General features: G+C 39.0%; 1 protein-coding gene and 1 long non-coding RNA gene across 5 annotated transcripts; one reads left to right on the top strand and one right to left on the bottom strand.

The window, feature by feature from the left end:
- On the bottom strand, window positions 1–25,745 carry LOC104006191 (uncharacterized). 4 transcript variants are annotated; one of them, XR_008543292.2, is made up of 6 exons: window positions 8,407–8,881; window positions 7,726–7,923; window positions 6,812–7,015; window positions 6,562–6,688; window positions 3,165–3,220; window positions 1–2,685 (listed from the first exon to the last, which is right to left on the bottom strand). It is a non-coding gene; the product is annotated as an uncharacterized LOC104006191 (long non-coding RNA). The 4 variants fall into 4 exon arrangements; XR_010156683.1 differs by having other exon boundaries at window positions 2–2,685; window positions 3,173–3,220; window positions 8,399–8,908; XR_010156684.1 differs by lacking the exons at window positions 6,562–6,688; window positions 8,407–8,881 and adding an exon at window positions 25,545–25,745 and having other exon boundaries at window positions 904–2,685; window positions 6,722–7,015.
- On the top strand, window positions 6,838–17,770 carry IL21 (interleukin 21). The gene is made up of 5 exons (XM_526677.8): window positions 6,838–7,039; window positions 7,147–7,182; window positions 12,045–12,200; window positions 14,963–15,040; window positions 15,125–17,770. The coding sequence occupies exons 1-5, from the start codon at window positions 6,872–6,874 to the stop codon at window positions 15,173–15,175; spliced, it is 489 nt and encodes a 162-aa protein (XP_526677.2). The 5' UTR covers window positions 6,838–6,871; the 3' UTR covers window positions 15,176–17,770.

Below are 25,745 nucleotides of genomic sequence, written 5' to 3'. Positions count from 1 at the left end.
ACATGTTTAACATATCTTTAATAGAAAAAGAGCCTTTATAAGTAAATAAGAAACAAATGAATAAATTGGCAAATAATATGAATCAGACAATTTGTGGAAAAATAAACACACTGATGAAAATACACCAGATCTAACTATTGATCAAGGAAAGACAAACCAATGAGAGGATACTATTTTTGCCCCAATACGTTGGTAGATATTTAAAATATTCATAACATAAAGTATTAATGAGAGGAAAAGAAACTCTATGTTGTTGGGAGTATAAACTGGTATGGCATGTCAGAGGGAAATTTGGCAGTTTCTATAAAATTTTTCAAAGTATCTTTCCACTCAGGAAGTGAAATTCAAGACATGTATTTTAAAATACAACATTAAAAGAATATATTTCACATATGCTTAGAGATCTATATAAGGATGTTCATTGCAGCATTGTTTGCAGTGGATAAAAACTGGAAACAATCTAAATGTTTGTCAGTAGGGTTATGAATGGATAAATTGTGGTACTGCCGTACAATGGAATATTAATCTAATGAGATATCCCTGTGTGTGAATCCTGTATGGACTCCTGTCCCTGACATAGGTTGAGTGAAAAAAAAATTTATAGACTACATATGGTGAGATTAAGTTTTTATGTAAAAGTACCAGTTTTCTATATCTATATGTCTGTGCTATTTTTTATGTTTCTATCTCCATATATAATTCTATTTCCTTAAGTGTCTATGTGTCCCTATCTATTCCTTTATTGTTCTATGTATATAGGAAAAGAGTCTAGAGTGATACACAGTAACCTCTCTGTGAGGTCCTATGGCTGCCCCCTGGGGAAGCATGGGGAGGAGGCTCCCATTCAGGTGATAAATGAAGGTTCCGCAGATCTCTTGGGAGGAGGACACAGGACACAGCGAAGGCTAATAATTGGACTACTTTATTTTTATGGTTGTGTATTGGTGGCTGCAGGGCCAAGACGAAGGGTGCTATAGCCACCTGTCGCCCTAGGGAAGGAAACAGGGATGGGTCTTGAGTCCAGAGAAAAGAGGATTTCTCTGATCATATTAGACAGGAGGCTGGAGAGGCTGGTGGAACTTGTCTCACCTTGTGGTATGGAGTTGGAGTGGACTCAGGTTGAAGAGTGCAGATATTCCAGTTCTTTCTCTCCATCCTCTAGGCTTAGTGGTCAAGGAATGAAGGACATCTGATCTCTAGCCTCACTGCTGAGTATCCCATGTTGGAGCCAAGATCTGAGGAGAGGGCCCATGTGGCTGCTGCTGGAACCCCTCCAGACCTAGCATTTCAGAAGCAGGACTGTGCTTCCAAACAATGACTTTGTGTGAATGTTAGCAAAGAGACCTGTCCTCAATGAACCCAGTCTTAGAGTATCACAGTGACACACCTGAGTCTACTAGCAGAATAGAGGCCCCCATTCCCCACAGAAAAGGTGCTGTGGATAAGCAGCATCGGTGAGTGACCCTCTGCTGCGACACACTGACCACCAGACTGTGGGGCTGCCAGTGATACCAAAGAGGCCACATCAAGAGCTAGAGAACACAGGGCCCGAGAAGGCTCTTGTTTTTCTCTCGTAAGACAACAATGACCAGGATTGACCCTTTGGTCTCCATGAGTCCCTGACCTTCTTAGAATGCACAGTAGTGACCTAGAGTCATGAAATTTGAATATTGGAAGGAACTGTTCTTGTTATGTACATAATGGGTTATATATACACACTCTTACTTTTACATATATTCTAGAAAAGAAACCAAGTCAGTGATATCAATACATGCAGTGAGTTCAAAAGAATGGGAGAAGAGAGAATAGGAGTGTTTAAACTTCCTTAAGGAAGATTTTACAGAAGGGACTTTGGCAAATCCTTGATGATTTTCCTCGTTCGAATTTTCTTCCTCAAGTCAAATAAGTGAGAATATTTTCAGCTGTTACCTGAACATCGTTGGAAAGTACAAAAATTGTCTTGAATTATTTTAGTGACATTTTTCTTCTAGTTTGACAGAGATCTATATAAAGCCCAGAAACAAGCCACCTGTCTGAATACCTTTAGTATGTATAATAGTAGTGGTACACATGATAATATCACTCTAAACACTGGAGGCCTCTCTTCCCACAGTTTGCCATGCAGAACATCTAATTCTATCCATGGGGGGCCAAAGCCAGTGAAAGCAGAAAAGGAGTATTCACCACGCAGGGATCACAGAAAGAACTATAAGGACCGGGCCAGAGAGTTGGGGACAAATAGTGTTCAGCCCAGTTTTACACCTGGCACAGTTTTCCCATGCAAAACCATTCCTCTTCAGACTTCTAATCCCTTTAGTTCCCTGGCCTCATTTCTGTCCTGACCAGGTGTTCTATAAACACAGTCCATTAAAGAAAATTCTTAATATATGTCCATGAATCCCCTTGGGTAAATGACTAAAGTTTCATACTTTCATGGTGACGACCTTGGCTATATTCCTGGAAAGTCCACATCTAGTAAAACTCATCACTGTACTCCAAGGTACCAAATAGACATGGAAACTAAGTAAAAGTGGTTTGTTTGCTATTCAAGTGTAGCTTCCAGCCAAGTTGCTGACTCTCAGCCACTCCGGTATAGACATTCTGGAGCTGCCACACTCATGCCTGACAGTGCTCACATGCTGAAGAAACACGGTTTGCATCACCCTTCACCGAAGTCTCTGGAGGCTGGAAAATAAACAGCAGTTGCATGACATTTCCATTGAGAATCTGATGAAATTTAAGGTTTTGTTTTGCTCACAATATAAATACAAAATTTTGCAAGTAATTTCAGGAGGTTAGGGGATCTCTGAAACACACGTATGGAACCCAGGAAATCCACAGATGCCAAACTAAGCCCCCATGTGCTAACAGGAAAGGATCAAGGAAGAAATGGACACTGGAGTTTTTAAATAACTCAGATGGGCCATGTGTAGAAATGACAAATTGTTTTTCATTGTCTCTCCCTTCCTCTTCCCTTCCCTTTTATTCCCCACCTTAAGAATAAATTCTATATTCTAGTCTTGTTTTCTGCCTGGATATAAATAGTTGCTGTTGGGGCTTAAGTGTGACACTTTGAGACAAAATACAGTGAGTTCTGCTATAATGTGACCCACGTGTTTCTAAAAAATCACTGCACTATACAAAATCATAGAATCAAAACTCACATGCTTACAGGAAAATGAGATTAGGAGCACAGCATTCAAAAACTTCATCGGTGACACTGAAAAGGAAGATAGCAACCTAATTTAAAAAGATAGCTGTTTTAGGCACGTTAAATGGTTAAGAAATAAATAAATAATAAAATAAACACATTGTTTCACCTAGAAAAGGACTTTAAGTTTGTTCATGGAGGTGGGTGTTGGAAGGGTTACAGTTTGTGAGTTACTGAGACATGGCAAAGGAGAGTTCTCTGGGATGGAAAATTGTGACACCAGATGTAGATGGGTGTGGCTCATTACACATGCAGTGAACTGAGGATGCTGGTGGCTGTCAGAGGTGTGAGGACATCTTATGTATTCCTACATGGCTCAGTTCAGCTGGATGCAGTTTTCTGCATTCACTTAGCATTTCTTGCAGATGAAATTAAACATAAAGAAACACAAAGTTGTTATACTCAAATTGTTCCTTGATATATTAACCTCATTGGAATACATTATCATTTTCAAGATGAGCCTTATAGCAGGACTGATTGTATCTAGATTATAAAAATAATTATAATTTAAAGAGTAAGCAGCCCTTAAAATGCCAATGAAATGATACTGTAAAGGTAGCAATAACATTAATATTTCTGAGCAGTGACTAATTTACTTTGCCCTAGTGACTCAAATACTTTTGGGCCTCCTTGCTCCCACCCTAAGGTTCATCTCCACATAGTGATAAATTCAAATGAAATGCAAATTGGGATCCATAACTTTAAATCATGCTGTGAATCCTGAGTGAAGTTTTCTCAGGGCTAGGGAGGAGTTGTTACAATACACACAAGACTTCCTAGAACATCCTCATTATACATTTTTATCCCTGAGGGCCCATACCATGTGGCAGCTACACTAATCTTACTTCCCTCTCTTGTCCACACTTCCTTATACCCTCTACCTGCACCTCCCAAAAGCCCAACAAAATTCCAACCTTTGCTGGATCTTTTCTTATTACCCTTTCCTCTCTTTCCCTCTTTTCCTGCCCTTTTCCCTGAGATTAAAAATCCCATACCTATGTATGTTACATTTCTATTGCTGCTGTAACAAATTACCGCAAACACTTCAAGGAGATGTGTATCTATTCAGGTAAGAACAAAACAGCATAAATTTATTATCTTACATTTCTGAAGATCAGAAGTAATAACTCAAAATGAGCTTTATGGGACTAAAGTCAAGGTGTTTTTGGCAGGGCTGCATTCTTTCTGAAGGCTCCAGGGAAGAATTTGTTTCTTACTTTTCCCAGACTCTAGAAGCCATCTGTATTCCTTGGCTTCTGGCCCTGCATCACTCCAGCCTCTACTTCTGAAACAACAGCTCCTTCTTTTACTTTGACTCTCCTGCCTTCCTCTTATAAAGGCTCCTGTGATTGCACTGGGCCCACGGGATAATCTAGGATAATCTTCCCATGTAAAAAATCTTTAATTTTTTCACATCTGCGAAGTCCCCTGTGTCATGTAAGGTAACATTTTCACAGGTTCCAGGGATTAGGGCATGGATATCTTTGGGGCATTGGTAAGTCTATCACACCAGAGATGATATCCAAAAATTCTTAACAACTGATGTGCCACTTAAGGTAGAAATTCTGACTTTCAGAAAGCCCTCTGGTCATAGTGCTGGAGCAAGACTCTGAGACCCCTGATGTACTGGTGGATGGATTATGGAGAGGGCTAGGATGTCTCAGGGAGGGACTGGGTTGTCTAACATAGTGGTGAGGCACTCCAGGGCCAGGAGCAATGGTTCTCTCTAGGCAGTACGAAAGATATTTGACTTTTTTGTTGTTGTTGTTAAACCACCAGTACAACCACACAAGTGTATTTTGGCTGAACACTAATCTGTCCATTCTCTTCCTTCTCTGATCAGTTTAGCCTCCCCTAGGCTTCTTTAAGTTCTCCCCTTCACCCCCATCCACGATCAGCATGCAAACCTCCCGGGATGTTATGTGCTGTACTTAGCCCTTTTACTTGGAATGTCTCATTTAAGCCTTATCACAACCCTGTGATTAGATTCTGTACTTGCCTTCCTTTTGCAATTACACACACAGGATCATATGTGCTATTAATTGTTAGGACCTTGATTTGAACTCAAGCTTTAGAAATTGACCTCCTAACCACCGTGGTTAGTGTCTTCAAGGAGATGCACATCTGTTTAGGTGGATAAGGAGTGCATGTACAAAGACCATACAGGCAATGTGGAGGCACCAAGTGGCAACCCTTAGTCCACATGCATTCATAAGTTTGCACAGAATCTTGTCATATAGAATTTAACTATTACAGGGAGGAATTCTTGATCATGTTGTATGAACTCTTATCTACCGTATAAGGCCAAACCTGTATACTCTTGAATAGATATTCCATAATAAAAAGATTACAGTCAATTTCAGAGCAAATCAAGTGAAAACTCCAATTTATGTTGGCTATGTAACAGTCTAGAATAAAGTATGGTATTCTAAAGTATGTAATGAAATGAATGAATGAATGAATAAAATCTATAGTCAAGAGTTTCACTTATAAGACCTATGGCCTTATATAGTACATGACTCTCTAGCTAGAATATTATATTCAACTTTCTCAAATGGGTTAAAAGAGTCTCAGGGACAAGAGAAGCAGAAGAAAGGAGGATGATAAAACCATTTCTGGTCTTTGGATCTTTAATTAACCTCTACCCGGTCACAGATGCAGTTAGAAATGTGTTGCTCACACCCAGAGGAAATAGTATCTAACAGAAATAAGTAACACTACCCTAAGAGAAAACGAATCATTTATGGGTATATTTTATTTTGCTGTTTGGAAATATTTTTTGGTTTGGACAAGAATGAGCATTAGCAAGTTTGACTCATTTAATTGATGCATTATATAGAAGAGATGGCCATTAGATAATTTTTAAAATGATGGTAGAGTGAGAACTTGATTGGGAAGAATAGATTTTCTATCAAGTCCCTTAGAATCATTTGTGATATTAATAAATCAGATTGTTAAATAACATGACAGAAGCCAAAATAAATGCTTAGTAAAGGTGCTTTGGTGAACAGTTGGAAGCAAATTCTACTTTAAACCCTTGAAACTTGGTAAGAACCTAAAATATTCTTGCTAATTTGGAAAATACCTCTTTATTTAAAATTTCCTAAAAGGTAGCCTCTCCTCCTACTTTTATGATGGAATACTGGATGATTTTAGTCAAAAGACATAGTTATTACCATAAGAAAAAGTCCTGCATGAAAGCACATGTTGCCATCTTACTCATTATCAAAGTGCCCTTATGACTGTCAGAGAGAACAGGTAAGATGCCAGGGGAGGCCGAGAAAAAGAGATCAAAGTGTTTTTGTTTACTTTTTTGAAGTCTTGTAGTACCTACTGTTTATTATACATACTTCTTGATTCATGCTGAAAATTGGAATTCACCCATTCTCTCTTTTTCCTGTCAAAGATGCAGATGGGGCACATTTCGTTGACTCCATCAATCCCTGCCCCCACACATTAGCACATGCACACGTATACCTAGCCAGTGGAAAAGAAAAAAGAGTTACTCACATTCATCCATTTTACAAAGATTTCCAGGCTGCAATGGGAGGGCTTTACCTCTCCCTGAAGGATGAATAAATAGGTAGCTTAACTGACAACCTGTTCTCAGTCAAGCTGAAGTGAAAACGAGACCAAGGTCTAGCTCTACTCTTGGTACTTATGAGATCCAGTCCTGGCAACATGGAGAGGATTGTCATCTGTCTGATGGTCATCTTCTTGGGGACACTGGTCCACAAATCAAGCTCTCAAGGTCAAGATCGCCACATGATTAGAATGCGTCAACTTATAGATATTGTTGATCAGCTGAAAAATTATGTGAATGACTTGGTAAGACTATACTTGTCACAACAAAATCTAAATCATACTTTTCAATTAATATAAAAGGAGGGTTTGGCTTATAAAAATAACTCAGAACAAATTTTCTTTTGCTCTAGGTCCCTGAATTTCTGCCAGCTCCAGAAGATGTAGAGGTAAGACCAGTTGAATTTATTTCTGAAAATACACTGGACATAAGTTTTTAAATCCAATAAGAAAGACATTAGCCTGATTATATAGAAGTATACTGAATTTTAATGAACTTAGCGGTCTAATAATTGATGAAATATTTATTTATATTTTGGTTAAATTCATTGATTTACCAAAAACCAACTAAAAAATGCTATATTATATTCCTCATAAACTATGTTTATCTTCAAGAATCTCTAAGAGTACTCCTAAGTAGTATTGCTGAGACAGAATAACAAAACTAGAAACGAAATCTATACTCTGATCAGTTTCTGAACAATGCACAGCTAGTTACTCTTTAAGAGCCCTTGGGCATGAAAGCTTTTGAGCCCTCTTTGTTATCCTACCGAAGAAACATAGATACATACAATAGGAAGCAGAATTAACCTTTTAATAACAAACTTAAAAAAGAAAGAAAGAAAGAAAGAAAGAATTAGATTACAGGGACAGCATGGAGAAATGGTGGTGTGGAAATCAAAGCTGTCCTTTAGAATATAATTCACATATACCTTGGCCTCAGTGAGTCTTGTCTTTGGCCTTCCGTGAGGTCTTTTGAAAGAACCATTTTCAACAATTCATCCCGTCTCTTAAGCCATTTAAATCCATTAGAGTTCCAGGAAGAAGAGGCCTGGCATGTAGTTCAAGAGTGCTGTCTGCTGATCTTTTTCTCCAGTAACTTCTACGATCTGATCTTCTGGTCTGGTACCCTGAGAGTATAAATGCAATTGGGGAAATGTTTTCATTGTCACAGACCTTTAATTGCATAAATTAGAATAACTAAAAGTGCTACCAGTAATTAGGACACTACAAAGGGGGAGACTTAAGAAGATACATTGCAAAGAAAACAATTATCGTAAATGACTATGTGTAAAAGTTTAGAAAGTGAATGAGTCACAACTATTGCTTTTCTCTAAAATTCACTCTCTAGCTCTGAACCCAAACACTCTCATTTACTAGGTCCTTTTCTAATAAGCAGCATCTAAAATGAAAGTAGCACATTCAGCTTATTGGAAAGACTTTTCCAATAACTGAAAATACTTCTTAATCAATGTGCCTAATTATCAAAACACACATTTCTAGCATCTCATGCACCTTGTTTAACTGTTATGGTTAGAGTTCTTTCCAGAGTTTCCTGGCTGTAGTCTATAACTTGCAAAATAAGAAATAAGAAAGAGATTCCACCTTCTAACCTGAGTTGGTCCAATGGGTACTTCCTTTACGTGTGTTGTTAATGAAAGATATTTTTTATCTTACATCATAATGAAAGGATTTTGTCTCCGTGATACTGTATCTATCTGATAATCTGATCAAGCAATGCTGGCTATGATATAAGTGAGTAATAGTGTAACTTGGATCTTTAAGCTATACTAGTAGGCAAACTCAGGAAGAAAGAAATCGTTCAAGGTCACATTAGCATTATATCAAGCTAGCTTCAAAGTAGGGTCTGTAAGAGATTTTAAAAGATTTAAAAGTTTAATGAAAATAAAACTATCTAATGTTGCATGCATATAGTAATTATCTAAGATCTCTAATTGGCCTAGCCAGGCATCTTTCTTTTTCTCTTTTTCTTTCTGTCTAATCATATAACCAGTGGTTCTCAACCGGTGGTGATTTTTGTGCCCCAGAAAACATTTGGCATTGGATGGAAAAATTTCTGGTTGTCACACTTGGAGGTAGAATGGGGGTGCTACTGGCATCTAGTAGGTAGAAGCCAGGTACTAAACATTCTAGAATGCACAAGACAGCCCTGACAACAAAGAATTATCTAGCCCCAAATGTCAGTGGTATCACCGTTGAGAAACCCTGATATAAACCTAGTTTGTGTGTAGGACAAAGGTAATCTTTTTTTTTTTTTTTTTTTTTTGAGACGGAGTCTTGATATGTTGCTAGGCTGGAGTGCAGTGGCGCGATCTCGGCTCACTGCAACCTCCGCCTCCCAGGTTCAAGTGATTCTCCTGCCTCAGCCTCCCGAGTAGCTGGGACTACAGGCGCACGCCACCACACCCAGCTAATTTTTGTATTTTTTAGTAGAGATGGGGTTTCACCATGTTGGCCAGGATGGTCTCAATCTCTTGACCCCGTGATCCACCTGCCTTGGCCTCCCAAAGTGCTGGGATGACAGGCGTGAGCCACCGCACCCAGCCAGGACAAAGGTAGTCTTGCCCAATTAGCAAGACTTCTTAGTGTGAATGGCCAGGGCTTTCTTTGCAAAAGGAAAAAAATGTAAAAATAGGCCTCAGCTGGGTGAAGTGGCTCCTGCCTGTAATCCCAATGCCTGTAATCCCTTTGGGAAGCCAAGTTTGGAGGATTGCTTGAGGTCAAGAGTTTGAGAACAACCTGGGCAAAATAGTGAGACATCCTGTTTCTACAAAAGAAAAAAAAAGCCCTAAGGAGGTAAAAAATTTCAAAAATTCAATTGCAAAACAACAAAGCCAAGTGTGACTCCTGGCAAAAGCAGCACTTGACTTGTTCTTCAGCTGAAGAGGAATGGTTTGTTAATTCTTGCTTTTGACTTCACTACCGCTCCTTCTAGTCTGCAAAACAATGTAGCAGCAGAAAACTCCTCATGTTCTCATATGTTAAAGCATGAGGGAAACAAAGCCTTGCCTTTGGAGTCTGTTGTCACCAAGGCATAGCAAAGGAAAGCAATGTTCATGCTTCCAGACAGTGCTAAATATGGAGTTGGCATCCTGTAGACTCCTGAGTGATAGGGCACCTGAGGCTGCCTAAATCAAGGTTAATCTTTTCACTCTCCTTCTCAATACATCCTTAAGGCAGTTTAGTGGCGACAGCCCTCCACTTCTTTTCCTCTTTTGAGGCTGCCTTTGATGTGCATATAAAGCCAATTCCCGCAGTTATTTATCCTGGACCACATATTGCCAGACACAGCTCTGCTGCTTGCAGAACAAAAGAAAACAAAACCCCATTGTCTGTTAACAGAGGTAAACAAGGAAGGGTGGGAGAGGAAGCACAGCCCCATCAATATGGGCGTCAGTGTCCAGGTGCCATTCAAAGGCTTTCAGAAAAGATTTTCAGTTGTTTTTACAACTGAAATTGTAGTTTTACAATTTCAGTGCTTTGAGTACCGGTACTGACCATTCCTGGCAATATTATCTCAAGGGAGTTCATTTGGCTGGCAGGGCCCCTCTACTTCTTTGGAACCTAATTTTCTTTCAGCATACACATGTAAATGTTAACTCAGCAAAATGAGCCTCTGTGAGAAATGCTGGTTTTTCAGATCATCACGGATGAAGCAGTCAGTATTTTCAGTTTCAGCTGGAAAATTTACCTCTTTAAATATGAATATTATTTTTTCCAGTAAGTTAAGCCGGTTGTGGTCAAAAAGAAGAGAAAAGAAAAAACTTCAACAAACATGAACGTGTGGTTTTCAAGGAAAAAAAAGTGCTATATTGAACATTTATAAATAGTTTCTATTAAATAAGCATTTTGGCAAACATATGGAAAGGACACCACCTTGCCCTTATGAGAGGCAATCTGCCTTGATATAAGGAAACCAGATAAGCTGCTTCTCGGCTTGTGGCTATATATGCAAAGCAAACCTGATAGGTTTGTGTCTTAGAGATGCATGTTATTAATCTACATTCATATTGGGTAAGCATATGGGTTGGAAAATGCAAAGCAGGCCAGATGCTGTGTTCAGCTGATTGTCCATAAGAAGATTCAGGTAATATTGTTACGTATAGGCCTGCCTTTGTAGGGACTGGGAGGGATTGAGGCTTCTGGTTATAAGGTAGTAGCTTCCATATGCATTAGTGAAATGAAAATATAGCAACTTCAGGGGGAAAATAGCATCACATACACACGTTTGCTGAAAGAAAAAAAGTAAGTTGGATACAAGTCACCTGGATATAAGCTTTTGGATCAGCATTAAAATTTTTCAACAAGTCAGTATATGTTTGGTTCTTCCAGTAAATTCCATTTCCTTTCCAGTTTGATGGCTAAGCTTTTGGCTTGTTAGTCATTAGCTATTTTTCCAAACCAAGAGATAAGTGTTTGATGCTTATTTTATCCACTCCTCCATTCTCTGAGACCCTATTCTTACCTTCTAAGAAATGACTTTCCCACTCATTGGTTGGGCAAGCCTCAAACTGTTCCTCAACTGCTTGATTCAGGCAGAATCCTACCCTAACTGAGCTGGGAGTATGAAAAGGGTTTTAGAAAAGTCATGTGTGATCTATGGCAAGTATATTGTATCTTAGATGTAAAATATGCTATCAGAGGGAGGTACCCACTTCCTTTCTCCAAAGGAGGGCCTTTAATTCATTTTCTTCATCTGTTAACTTTACAAATATATGTTGATCATTAACTGGCAAGACACTATGCCTGGCGCTGTACAGAATAAAATGCTGCTCAAGACATGTCATGATAGATACATTACAGAAACCACAAACAAATGAAAAATATTCTTCATCAGACTATAACATAATTTACCCAAAGCTGCCACTAGTCACAGTGTAAGTTTTAGAGCCTCATAATTCAGCAAATGTGTCCTAAACCGAACTAACTCTCCTTTATAAAACACAAAGGTCTTGTCCACCACCCAGACATCAAAATGGTCCTCTGTGTAGCATCAGGAATAAAGCATTGTGAAGAAGTGAGGCTCCTTTCTCTCTTATCTGCGAAGCAGGGGATTGTCCCTTTTTCCCATCCCAAAGATTAAGTAGGAGGTGAAATCATACCTCACTCATCTGTTGAAACGATATAATGCACGACATTGCAGAAGAGATAGAAATAGAGGATTGGGAAAGCTATCTTTTACTTTCTGAATAATGTTTGTTAACATATATGCAAATTGTTTATCTTTCAGACAAACTGTGAGTGGTCAGCTTTTTCCTGTTTTCAGAAGGCCCAACTAAAGTCAGCAAATACAGGAAACAATGAAAGGATAATCAATGTATCAATTAAAAAGCTGAAGAGGAAACCACCTTCCACAAATGCAGGGAGAAGACAGAAACACAGACTAGTAAGATTGTCATTTGTCATCTCTCTTATTTGTACTTATAAACTATATATCTTGCATTACATAAACACACACACACACCTGTAGCCAGGGCTGCTGGTGTCTTCCTCACCTATAGTTATGCCTTATTATACATGGTGCTTTTTTTTTAAATTTAAGACAGAGTCTTGCTCTGTCACCCAGGCTGGAGTGCAGTGGCGTGATCTCTGCTCACCGCAAGATCCACCTCCCGGTTTCACGCCATTCTCCTCCTACCTCAGCCTCCTGAGTAGCTGGGACTATAGGTGCCTGCCACCACGCCTGGCTAATTTTGTTTTTGTATTTTTAGTAGAGACAGGGTTTCACCATGTTAGCCAGGATTGTCTCGATCTCCTGACCTCGTGATCCGCCCGCCTTGGCCTCCCAAAGTGTGGGGATTACAGGCATGAGCCACCGCGCCCGGCCTATACGTGGTGCATTTTAAGAAGTAGGGTCACTCTTTTAAGCCCACAGACTTGAAAGTATTCAAAAACCCAATTATAATTTCCTAGTAGTCCTTGGCAGCTGGAATATGTTAATATAGCTTCTCAAGGTGAGGAAGTCATTAGGCGGAGAATCCAACTGTGATTTTGGAGTTAAGAACTATTTCCTCTCATATGGTCATAAATAACTTGTATTCTTATTAACAGGAGCTAGATCCTAGCTTTCTAACAAGAAAAGAGCCTACAAGAGACTAGGGCAAATCTTAAACTTTGCCTCCTCTCTTAAATCATATTACTATCCTGTACATTAGCAGAGTCAGTATTGAATTGAAATAGGGAGGCCTCATTACTTGGCTGGGGAATTTTAACAGTCCCTAGCTTTTAGGAGCCCTGAGATCCTCTTGTATATGCCAACTCATGAGCAATGCAGATACCCAAGAACATGAGTAATTCAAAGATTAAAGCCAGTGGGAAAATACATAAAATAAATTACTCTCAAAAAAAATTTTTTTTTTTTGAGACAGAGTCTCAGTCTGTCGCCCATGCTGGAGTGCAGTGGCAAGGTCTTGGCTCACTGCGGCTTCCACCTCCCGGTTCAAGCAATTCTCCTGCCTCAGCCTCCCAAGTAGCTGGAACTACAGGCGCACACCATCACGCCTGGCTAATTTTTGTATTTTTAGTAGTGCCGGGGGTTTCACCATGTTGGTCAGGCTGGTCTCGAACTCCTGACCTCAGGTGATCTGCCCGCCTCGGCCTCCCAAAGTGCTGGGATTACAGGTGTTAGCCATCGCACCCAGCCTCAAATTTTTTAAATTAGTTCTTTCGCCGCCAAAAACATTCCACATGTGATTCAAATGAAATCTTAATTATATTATCAAAATTATTCTTATTTCTTTTGATTGCTTGGCCTGGTGACCATGTGAAAAATATCCCTCTAAACATTTCCTCAGAAAGAAAGGAGCTGAACATATTTTTGAAACTCATGAAGTGGTAGCTTTGGAGCTAAACTTAGAACTCTCCAGTTAAGCATGTTCATCTTATAGATGAGGAAAGTGAGATCTACAAAGGAGTTAAGTCACTAGCCCCAAGTTCCATAAATAGTGTCAGAATGAGAATTAGAACGTATATCTACTATCTTTTAGTGAAATGCTCTCGCTACAACATCACACTGGCATTGAGATGCTAACTACCAAGCAATGGCTTGGTGTTTGGTATCTAAATAGGGATAAAGACAAAGAGCATAAACTAAGAAAGTTTTTTAAAAATGTAAGTGAGCAATCCATATATGAAAAACTGTTCAATCTCCCTAGTAATCACATAAATGCGAGTTAAAACAAGGAAATCCTGTTTTTTCCAATTAAACATTTTAAACAATACCCTATAATAATAAGAATGCTCCAAGTGAAAAGAGGTAAAACCCTTTATAATGTATATCAAAGCCTCAAAATTTTTTATCCCTTTAATTTAGTAATTCTACTTCTAGGAATATATCAAATAAGCAAAGATATATATGAAAAATTATTTACAGAGATGTTCTTTGGAGTAATGTAGACAAAAATAAAAAGTTAGATACGGCTGGGTGTGGTGGCTCATGCCTGTATTCCCAGCACTTTGGGAGGCTGAGGCAGGCGGATCACCTGAGATCAGGAGTTTGAGGCCAGCCTGGCCAAAATGGTGAAACCCCGTCTCTACTAAAAATACAAAAATTAGCCAGGCATGGTCGTGCGTGCCTGTAATCCCAGCTACTTGGGAGGCTAAGGCAGGATAATTGCTTGAATCCAGGAGGTGGAAGTTGCAGTGAGTGGAGATCGCGCCACTGCACTCCAGCCTGGGTGACACAGCAAGACTGTCTCCAAAAAAAAAAAAAAAAAAAAAAAAAAAAAAGTTAGATGCAACCTTTGGGTCCAAAAATAGTAAGAGTTGCATCCTATGTTGGAATACAGAACAACCACTACATGTCATATTTTTGAAGACTATTTAACACTTAGGAAATCCTGTGATATGTTAAGTGTGAAAAAAAAAAAAGCAAATCACCAACTGGTATAAATAATGTAAATGCACAATAATAATTAAAAATACCTAAAACACAGAGAGAATATACATTAAAACATTGCAGTGGGATTCCTATCTCTGGGAATGGGATTACAAGGACTTTTTCCATTGTTACTTTCCAAACAGTTTTATGTACTTCTCGAATGTTTTTCAGTGAACATAATTTATGTTTTTAATGAAAAAAAATTTTAAGAAACATTTTATTACAAAAAAAATTTTAAAGAAGACTGTTACTTTTTCATTGATTTCTAGACATGCCCTTCATGTGATTCTTATGAGAAAAAACCACCCAAAGAATTCCTAGAAAGATTCAAATCACTTCTCCAAAAGGTATCTACCTTAAGTTTCATTTGATTTTCTGCTTTACCTATCCAGATCTGCTTCTTAGTTACTCACGGTATACTATTTCCACAGATGATTCATCAGCATCTGTCCTCTAGAACACACGGAAGTGAAGATTCCTGAGGATCTAACTTGCAGTTGGACACTATGTTACATACTCTAATATAGTAGTGAAACTCATTTCTTTATATTCCAAGTGGAGGAGTACAATATATTAGCGATGGGAAAAAAAAACTCATAAGTGTGCAAAGTCAGGATTATTTCCCCATAATCACTATACAATAGTCTGATTTCCTATGTTATTGATTTCTATGACTTCTGAAGTTTTTACTATATCTCACTGCCCAACTTTGACATTTCTTGGTTGAAGGAGAAGGCTAAAATTTTTAACCAAAAATACAGTTTCGACATCTATTGATTTTATATTAACCTTGAGCTTGATTACCACCAGAATGAGGTCTATTATGATCATAACTTAAAACATATATACCTCCATTCCAGCTGATAATATAGAAGCATAGAAGCAAAATATATAAAAGCAAAATGAAAAGTTGACATCTTTATTCTTTTAAGGAAATGAAAACTGAGTGTTTAAAAACTTATATCTGAATAGTTTTTTAAATCTCAGAATGTCTAACATATAAATATGTAATTTATTTATGCACCGGGGGATACTAGATGGCTATAAAAGCCTTACTTCTTTATTGGGGTTTATTAAAATATTTAAATACTATAGATATGAATGTATTTATGGAATAGACTCTTAGTCAGTGGCAATAGAGTATTAAGAAGTGGATTTAATATTACCTTCCTCCAGCCCCCAGTCCCCTTATAAGCTAACATTTTAAGCTTGTGGAAATGGCAATTTAAACCTATAGAGGGACATATGCCAGGTTGTCTTCTGGAACCAAACATAGTTTTAAAAGTATTGTAGCTCTCTTCTCAAACTGTTATAATGATCATATTATGAGCAAGCTAGTCACTCCAAATATTTGTCTCCTTCTTTCTTCTTTCGTTTCTTTTCTTCCTTCTTTTTAAAATGAAACTTCTGCTTTGACAAAATTTCACAACATGTTTAACATTTTGGACACTTATAGTTACTATACTTCGGATAAGACAAATTCAATCACCTATATAATTTTAAAATCAGGAGACAAACCAAGAGGCCAGGACTCCTGTCCAAGTTGAAAACAGACTTTCGCATAAGCATTCCAATCTTTCAGACTTGGGTAGTAAAAACAAGCAACCTACTCTACCTGCCATTTCATATCAACTCCAGCACAGCTTGTTTAAACATGAAGTTAAAAACTCTAGAAAAGTAAAATGTTCGCTAGAATGGTATAAGCTATTTGAGAATCTCTTATTGTTAAAATAGTTGTGAGTATGCAAGAGGATGTGGGATGAGAAATGCTTTATGCTCCGAGAAGAAAAATTATGTGCTTAAAACAAATACAGACTTAACCTACAGTTCTAAAAGATATATTGAGAATTATTTAATCAAATCTCAATGAAATGTTTTATCATCAGCAAGTAGACTCAGAAAAAAAAATTTATCATCAGAAACAAGGTACTCTGTTTTAACATTTTAGAATATGTATGACAAAGGAATTATGTGCCTGATGATGATAATATATATCTAAAATGTGCCTCAGTTTCAAATACGCCAGCCCGGGTTGTTGTGACAAAATGTGGAAGCAGGCACAAAGATAGTGAGAAAGATGGAATCTGTATTTCTTGTTTCTGAATGTATAGCTATTAACTTCTTGGATATTGTATTTTATATTTAAAATAATGTATTTCTTTTGGCATGTTTATTGTTAAAAATTTCTGTTCCAATTATTTTGATCAGGGTCTCTATCTTAAAAGTAAAAATAATTTAGTGAGGGTTTGGCTAAGAGCCTTCATTAAACAGAGTTTAAACACCCAGATAAACTCTGCTGTTTAACCAGAGTTAAACCCACCAGCACTCCAGGAAAGGCAATGCATTGGAATAAACAAGATGAAGCAGTGAGACTTGAACAGCTCCATCTTCACTGCTCTATGTTCAAGACGGCCAGTTCTTAAAAGGAATATAAAGATAACCCATAAATATAACTGTTCATCTATGGACAGTAATACAGCAGATGTGAAATTTTGTTGACTATGAAATAGTGGTCACTGTTTAAACTCTTTGGGTTTCCATTTCTTTATCTGTAGAATGAGAGTGCTGGACTTAATCTCTAATGTCTATTCTTTCTTTTTTAAAGCTTTAAATGTCTATGAATATCTAAAGTTCTGGGTATTCTTACAGAAACATCTGATCATACTTCTGAGTAAAACTTTCTACTGAGTCTGATGTTCAGTTGCTCAGTATTATTTCAATAACATTTGTAGCAACACTCACTGCAGGAACAAGGGACATATTCCAAGAAAAAAAAGGAAGGAAGGAAGGAAGGGAGAAAAAGAAACATTATTATAGGTCATGAGAGTTCAGGGAAAATTAATCATGATCTTTATTATTTTAGTTCAAAGTGTCTTCTTGGGACACTTGTATAAAATTGTAGCATTATTATTCTATATTATTGCTCTGTTGTATTTACATATGCATCTGAGAATTTAGCTAATATGAACTATGTAGTTTATAACTTAATAATTATTTATTATATATTTGATTTTAAATGTTCATGTTTATGGCTTCTTATTTAAGACCTGATCATATTAAATACTACCCGCCCAGTACAACCGTCTTTTGTGATTCCCTGGAAACCCTTAATTCAATAGTCCTGACTGAAAATAAAAGATTATCCTTAGTCTCTGGGAGCATATAGTTTTTACATGTACATGGTAAAGATGATCTTCTCACCTGTTCTCACTGAAATGGATCCTGTCTCTGCCTCAAGGATATCATCTCCTTTGCAGCCCTCCCAAATGTATGGCACATTCAGGAGGAGTTAGAGATATTCTTCCCAATGCCCACTGCCACCACTGCACCTACACTCTTGCACAAAATTCTCTCCTGCGTTCAAGTTGATCCTATCTAGCTTTTCTGTCCTCTTCTTACTAATGATTTTCATTTCCTGGCCACTCCTCCATGTTCAGTGGGGACTGAGGATGCTCCTTCTCTCAAATCCAACGTCTGCCATCATCTGGGCGACTTCAGTGCCCACGGGGAAAATTCCACCAGCACTGCAGCGTCTCAGAACCTTAGCCTCCTCAGTTCTGAGCACCTGCATCTTTTTACTCCATCCTGTGGTCCACTGCTGTGACTATGTCCCAGACTTTATCACCTGGGACACCTTTCTCTCAGAAATCTATGTAAAGATTTATATATTTAAATATAAAACCATCGGCTGCTAGTTTTTTAGCTCTCAAACTGCCCTACTTCTACTGTGTCTGTCCTGAGACTCCGAAGCTAGGCCTTAACCCCTCCCCATTCTCTCAATTTATTAGTTTTACTCCCTCCCTCACAGAATCAGCATCCCTGATCGGTCCCTTGATCTACAGGCCAAGCAGCACACACCATCCCCTGCCCTCCTCATTCTTCTTGAGTAGCTGCCTACAAACATTCTAGCTGGCTATCTTATCCTCGGTGCCCTAATCCAGCTTCAGACATTGGCTCCAGCCCCTCGCCTTTGGAAGTCCTTTCAAACTCCACTTCCTGCCATTCTGGAGTCAGTTTCCCACTTCACATTCAGCTCTGAATATTTACCTGCTTTCAACATCTGCCACAGCTTTGGATAAGAGACCCCTCCATCTACTCCAGTCCCCAGTCAGCCTGGGCATAGCCTCACCTGTGTGCAGGAAAGGAATTTTCATATTCACAGTCAAGCTCATTGAAAGAATAGTCTATACATGTGTCTAGACACTCTCTCACCTCCTATCTACTAATCAAACCACTATAATCTGATTTGTACCCATCTCACACACCGTCATTGTATCATTGGAATCGCCCTGTTTCTGGTCAACAATGGCCTCCTAATAACCAATTCACAATGTATCTAAGTCCTTAGCTTACTTGATCTTATCATGGTTTTTGCTACTCTCAACATCCCCCTCCCTTTTCCTTATGACTTTGGAGGCCCCTTTTTGTCTGGCTGAGGTCTTACTCTCTGACCATACATACTCAGTGTCAGTTGTTGATTTGCCTTCCTATGTCCTCTCCTTAGAAGTTGATGTTCCTGACGATTCTGTTTCTGGTCATCTTTTCACTTTAAGCATTCCTCCTCGATAGTCAAATGTGCTCCTGTTCTTTTAAATACCCCCTCTACGCTGTTGACCCCTAAATCCATAGCTAAAGGCTAGACCTCTCTGCTAATTCCCAGGGCCACATATCCAACTGCTCCCTGGAGATGTCCTCTTTATCTCCCAGGCTCTTCATCTCAACATGCTAAAAATTGATCTCTTCACTTTCCCCCACTTCCATGACCTTCTCCTTTTCAAGAGTTCCCTAAACTTAATTGAGGGGACTACATCCTCCTAGCCTCCCAGACTCTGCCTTCTCCTTTACTCACTATAACCATGATCACTAACTGGGCCTTGTTATTTCTATCTTATAAATTCATTATTTCTTTTCTACTACCTCTGCCATCACCTTAATTCAGGCTCTCAGCTCTTGTTGCAATAGTTAAAATACCTTCCAACTGGATTTCTAGCATCTCATCTACTCTCTCCAATCCACCTCCACATGGCCGCTGGAGTGATATTTGATAAAATGTAAGCATGATCACAACTTTCCCTTATTTAAAATCTTTCACTAGCTCTCCTCTAGAACAAAGCCCAGGCCTGAAGCAGGGCATGTAAGTCCTTTTTTCTTACGCTGCACTCAGCTCCCAGCTTCTCTTCACCTTGGACTTCACATTCCAGCCAATCCAATCTGCTTCTAGTTCCCTAGACACACCATGTTGTTTCATTCCTCTGTAACTTCACACTGGCAGTGACCTCTCCCTAGAATATTATTCCTCCATCCCCTTGTAATGCTTAGAAAACACTCAGGTTTGACCCAGCAATCCCATTACCGGGTATACACCCAAAGGGATAGAAATTATTCTACTGCAAAGACACATGCACACATATGTTTACTGCAGCGCTATTTACAATAGCAAAGTCATGGAACCAACCCAAATGCCCATCAATGATAGACTGGATAGAGAAAATGTGGTGCATATACACCATGGAATACTATGCAGCCATAAAAAGAAATGAGATTATGTCCTTTGCAGGGACATAGATGAAGCTGGAAGCTATCATCCTCAGCAAACTAACACAGGAACAGAAAACCAAACACCACATGTTCTCAATTATAAGCGGGAGTTGAACATTGAGAACACATGGACACAGGGAGGGGAACAGCACACACCAGCATCTGTTGGTGGGTGGGGGGTAAAGGGAGGGAACTTAGAGGATAGGTCAATAGGTGCAGCAAACCACCATGGCACACATATACCTATGTAACAAAACTGCACGTTCTGCACATGTATCCTGGAACTTAAAGTAAAATTTAAAAAAAGAAAGAAAAAATATACACATAACCTGAAAAACACTCAGATGTCCATCAATATTCAACTTAGTCATCATTCTTCTCAAAGGATTTCCATTGCCATCTTACTGTATTTCTGTGACAGTGTTGACCCCTTCCCACTTTCAGAACTTGAGCATACTTTGATTATTAGACTTAATATAATATATGCAGATTTATTTATTTATATGTCAGTTTCTCTTTCCAGAGAAATGGAAAGAGAAATTACTGTATATGAGGCAAGCACAGTGCCTCATACACAGTAAATAACATATAGTAGAAAACAAATGTTGGCAAAATTAAATTGAACTAAACACAAAACACATGATTTATTCATTGATGTATTTCTTGACATCTCCCTCTTACATGCTGAATCAAATTCTCACCAAAGCCAGTCAGTTCTGTTTTCAAAATATCTCTAAAATCCTCTCTCACCACCTCCAGTTTCTACTTTGTTGGTGCCACCATAATCCTTCACTCAGATGACTGTAATATCTTCTGTATTAGTCTGTTCTCACATTGCTTTAAAGAAATGCCTGAGGCTGGGTAATTTATAAGAAAAGAGGTTTAATTGGCTCATGGCTCCACAGGCCATACAAGCATGGCTGCATCTGCTTCTGGGGAGGCTTCAGGGAGCTTTTACTCGTGGTGGAAGGCAAAGCCAAAGCAGGCATCTTCACATGGCTGGAGCAGGAGGAGGGGGCAGGGGGAGTATACAGTACCAAGCGGGGGATGATGCTAAATCATTCATGAGAACTCCGCCCCCATGATCCAGTTACCTCCCACCAGGCCCCACCCCCAACTGGGGATTACAATGCAATATGAGATTTGGTGCAGACACAGATTCAAACCAGGTCACCTTCCCAAATAGTTTTCCTGCTTTTGTCCTTGCCCCTCACCAAAATCTATCTGCAACAAAACAACCTGAATGGTCCCTTTAAAAACCAATCAGAGTATGCCACCTCTCAGCTCAAAATCTTCCAACACTTCCCATATAATTCAGAGTAAAACCTGAGTCCTACAAGGGTTACTTGGTCGCATCTCTTCCACCTCCAGCCTCTCTAACCTTGTTTTCACTCTTTTTACTTGACTCCAGCCACATTGGCACTCTTTCTGTTCTCCAGCATCACAGGAACACTCTCTCCTAAGGCATTTGCACTTTTTATTTCCTCTGTTTGGATGCTCTCCTGCCAAATGTCCATGTGGCCGATTCCCTCACCTCCTTTATGACTTTACTCAAATATCATCTTCTCCACCAGGTCTTGCCTCACTACCACCTTAACTTTAAATTGCCCAAATACCTCTGCTTTATTTTTCTTCATAGCACTTACCACCCTGGACACATATATTTTAACCATTTATGTGTTTATAGTCTCTGTCTTCCACTAGAATATAAGTTCCATGTGGACAGGAATTTTTGTCTTTTTTATTCACTGTTGTATGTCTGGCTATTAGACCAATGTCCTGAACATTGAAAAAACTCATTAAATATTTGCAGAAAGAATTGGTGGGTTCTGCAATGAAGGTCTCCCACAGGGTTTTCATTCCTAACACACAATTTGCCTTCTATTTATTATGCAATTTGTGTGCTATTGATTTTTTACCTTATAACTTCTTCCTATTATCTATCTTGTATCTTCTGCAAATATTCCCCCATTCTCTTATTAGATGTAACCACACCTCTTCTTTATTTTTGAAACTGGCCTTCAGCAGTATGAAACTTGAAAGATAAAAATGGAAACGTTCTTCCACTTATCATTAAAATTTTAGCAAAAATATTTTTCTATAGAAAACTTCTGGGTTTATATTGTCTAGAATTCTTCTGAAAAATAAAATATCCAATTATACAACGAACACCCTTCCATATTATATCTCCTCCCCCTTTACAAAAATAGAAAATTAGAAGCATCTATACGTTCATTTATGAGTCTCTAAAGGAGGTTGTGTCTACCTTCTCTCAAAATGAAATACTGTGGAACAATCATATAATGGAATTGAACACATCAATAAGTTGAGAGAGAGTATAAACGGGTGCTTCTGGGGTACTAGTAATGTTGTATTTCTTGACCTATAAGATGGTATTTGTTGAATTGTATACTTATGATTAATACCATTTTTTCTCTATGTATATTTCAATAAAAAATTGAAAATAAACGATGGAAAAGTATTTTTTAAAAAGTTCTATCTGATAAATGACACACAGCAGAAGCTGGAGAAGGCTATGGAGAGGGAAAACAATTGGCTAGGTGATAACTGGGAAGAGAGTGAGGTAAAAGCCCAGCAGTTGCCACAGGATTCTAAGTTGTGGTACTTCAGTCAACAAGAACAACTTTAAGATTTTTTTAAAACTAGTGCTGATCACGTCACCATCTTCCTGGTGAGAGATGGCCGAGAAGTGGTCAGTTTGGGGAGGAAAGGGTTTTTTTGTGTGTGTTTGTGTGTGTGTATATGTATATGTGTTCTTTCCCCTATAATCTTTTTTTTTTTTTTTTCTTGAGACATGGTCTTGCTCCATCAGCTAGGCTGGAGTACAGTGATGTGATCTCAGCTCACTGCAACCTACACCTCCCATGTTCAAGTGATTCTCCTGCCTCAGTCTCCCAAGAAGCTGGGACTACAGACGAGTGCCACCATGTGGAGCTAATTTTTGTATTTTTAGTAGAGATGGGGTTTCACCATGTTGCCCAGCCCGGTCTTGAACTGCTGGGCTCAACTGATCTGCCCACCTCAGCCTCCCAAAGTGCTGGGATTACAGGCGTGAGCCACCACATCTGGCTCCTTATAATCTTAATTCAAGTAATTTCCCCAAAAATAATTTACAAAAGAAAAAAAAATAATCTGAGAGAGAGAACAGTAAGCGTCCTACGTCAAGTTCCTCACACATCATAGGTAAGTAGATGATGAGTTAAGGATTCCGGTGCCTGTGATTTACTAAGGAGACGCTCCCAGATAAATCAGTAATTGAGTGAGAAAAGCAGGATAGTGAAGGGGAAAGCCAAGCCAGGGCATGATTTTAGGTGACTCCCCAGATTCAGCCTGATCCTGTGGGATCCTCAGAGCATAAATTACCCTGCGGAGTTGTCAGCTGTGCTTGGAGGCAAAGGGGCTGGGCTTTTTGTCCTCCCACACTAGCCACTCACCTCTACCAAGCTTCAGAATTCTGAAGAGGCTGCTCCAGTGCATACCAATTGCATAATAAAGAGAGGGCAATCCTCTGAGTGTCCCAAACACAAGCTGGTATCAAAGCATGCAGAAGATTGGGGGATGAGCATACAGAGCTGATAAAAAGAATCCAAGGAGATCTGGGCAGGTGGAGTGCATTTTTTTCCTTTAAAAAGTTTATTTTTAAAATAAGAGGGCTTAAGGCAAAGATAAATTATATTGTGATAATAGAGGGAGTTTCAGGAAAGTTAGGATATATTTGTTCATGTAAAATTATGCATAATTACATATATTTATTATATATATTTTATATAGATTATTTCTTTTTTTTGGTCACAATTTATCTTTAAGCCCATTTAACCTAAAGGAGTCCAGTTTACGGAGATGAATACAGTTGCAGCACGAAGAGCGAGTGCTCAAGTGAGAGAATATGACACTACTGATGTGTACCCTACATCCTACATACCAAGAGGACCTGCTACTTCCTCCTGACCAACCAACCCCTACCCCAGGGCAGCCATCACTTCCATGCCACAAACTGAAAAAATTCTCCCAGATAGGGATATTTATATTAATGCAGGATTTTTGCTCCTTAGCTCAGCTAGGTCTGGCTTCTTTTCTCACAACCAGGAAAAATTAGGTGCACCGAACCAAGAGAGTGAGCAGAGTAGAATTTATTAAGCAAAAGGAAAGCTCTCAGCAAAGAGAGGGGTCCTGAAATCCGGTTGCCTCCTTCACAGTTAAATATCCCAGCTTAAGGCATGAATTCCTGTAGGCTCTACCCCTTCCTTGCAGTGCGCATTCGGGTCCTTAGACTGAGCCGCTCCATATTGATTTGTTTCCCTTACTGCACTTGTGTTAAGGAATGGAATTTTCCACTGCAGGCATGTTTAGGCAAGCTCCCTTATCCGTGCAAAACATCTGGTATAAACACTTGTAGGACGGGTCGATTCTAGGGGACCCTTCCCTTACTGTCTGCCTAAAGCAAGCTGGCTAACTTCTTTCAATATTATTGGAACATAGGGCAGTTGACAGGTTCTAAGCTTCTAGTAAGCCTCTCCCTTTCTTGTTTGACCCAGTGAGAACAAAACATTCCTTGGAGGGTCCCTTTGGGAGAAACTCCATTGCAAATAGAATTAAAATATTTACACCTGTTGATTAATAAATCCATCCTGAAGGGAGAAGAGAGATTGGAGCTGCTCACACTGAAGAAGGTAGACAAGGAAAGGGTGCGGCCAAAATGGAAACAGAATCATTGACAAAATGGCGTGTGGGAAAGTGCTTCACATTGCTTACCCAAAACTTTTCCAATATACTGAGTCCCCAGTGAGGAGAGACCTAAGTGGCATTATAGTTTGAAGTAGAAGTGCCATGATACAACTTTTGTTCTAAAGTTATTACTGATGGATCAAAACCTGTTAAATGACTTGAGTTGTGACTATGAGCAATGTATGTACGGTGTGTCACAGGGAACATTTCCTATTTGCCTCTCTTATTGTCACTTTTTCATTTCCCAACAGAAGCTTTCACTATGTCCTTTTAAAAAGATACCTTTTAAAGAAGAGGACATGCTGCCACCTATTGAAACAACGCAAATACATACAGACACCCAGTTCTAAGAACATCAGGACCTTATCACCCCGTACCCGGCGAAAAGCAAGCAATGTAAATTCTAAAAAAAATTCTCAACTTTTTCTATCCTGGACTTTACAAAGATTTCCACTACCTAAATCAGTTCTAAAAGGAGCCTCAGGGCCAGGAAAATCATTTCTTCTTGGACCCACAGAACTTAAGTGTGAAGAAGAACAGGACTGTTTGAAACATGCTGTGACATACCTTTCGGGATGGACCTGCTCACACAGAAACAGCAGAGAAGGGAGCTCGCAGGATCCTGAAACTGGCAGAATGCCTGGTCACTGGCTCTTGGTAACGTGACCTTAATCTAGTCGGGGTTCTCTTTAGTTCTTTAACCGGGAAATTGTTGTGCTTTATCCTTCATTTGTGAAGAAGCCAGAAACATGCTGCAGATTTCCTCAT

This window comes from Pan troglodytes, chromosome 3 (assembly GCF_028858775.2).
Source record: "Pan troglodytes isolate AG18354 chromosome 3, NHGRI_mPanTro3-v2.0_pri, whole genome shotgun sequence".
Classification (NCBI taxonomy): domain Eukaryota; kingdom Metazoa; phylum Chordata; class Mammalia; order Primates; family Hominidae; genus Pan; species Pan troglodytes.
The sequence above is the reverse complement of the archived record's forward strand: the minus strand, read 5'-3'. Positions and strand labels throughout refer to the sequence as shown.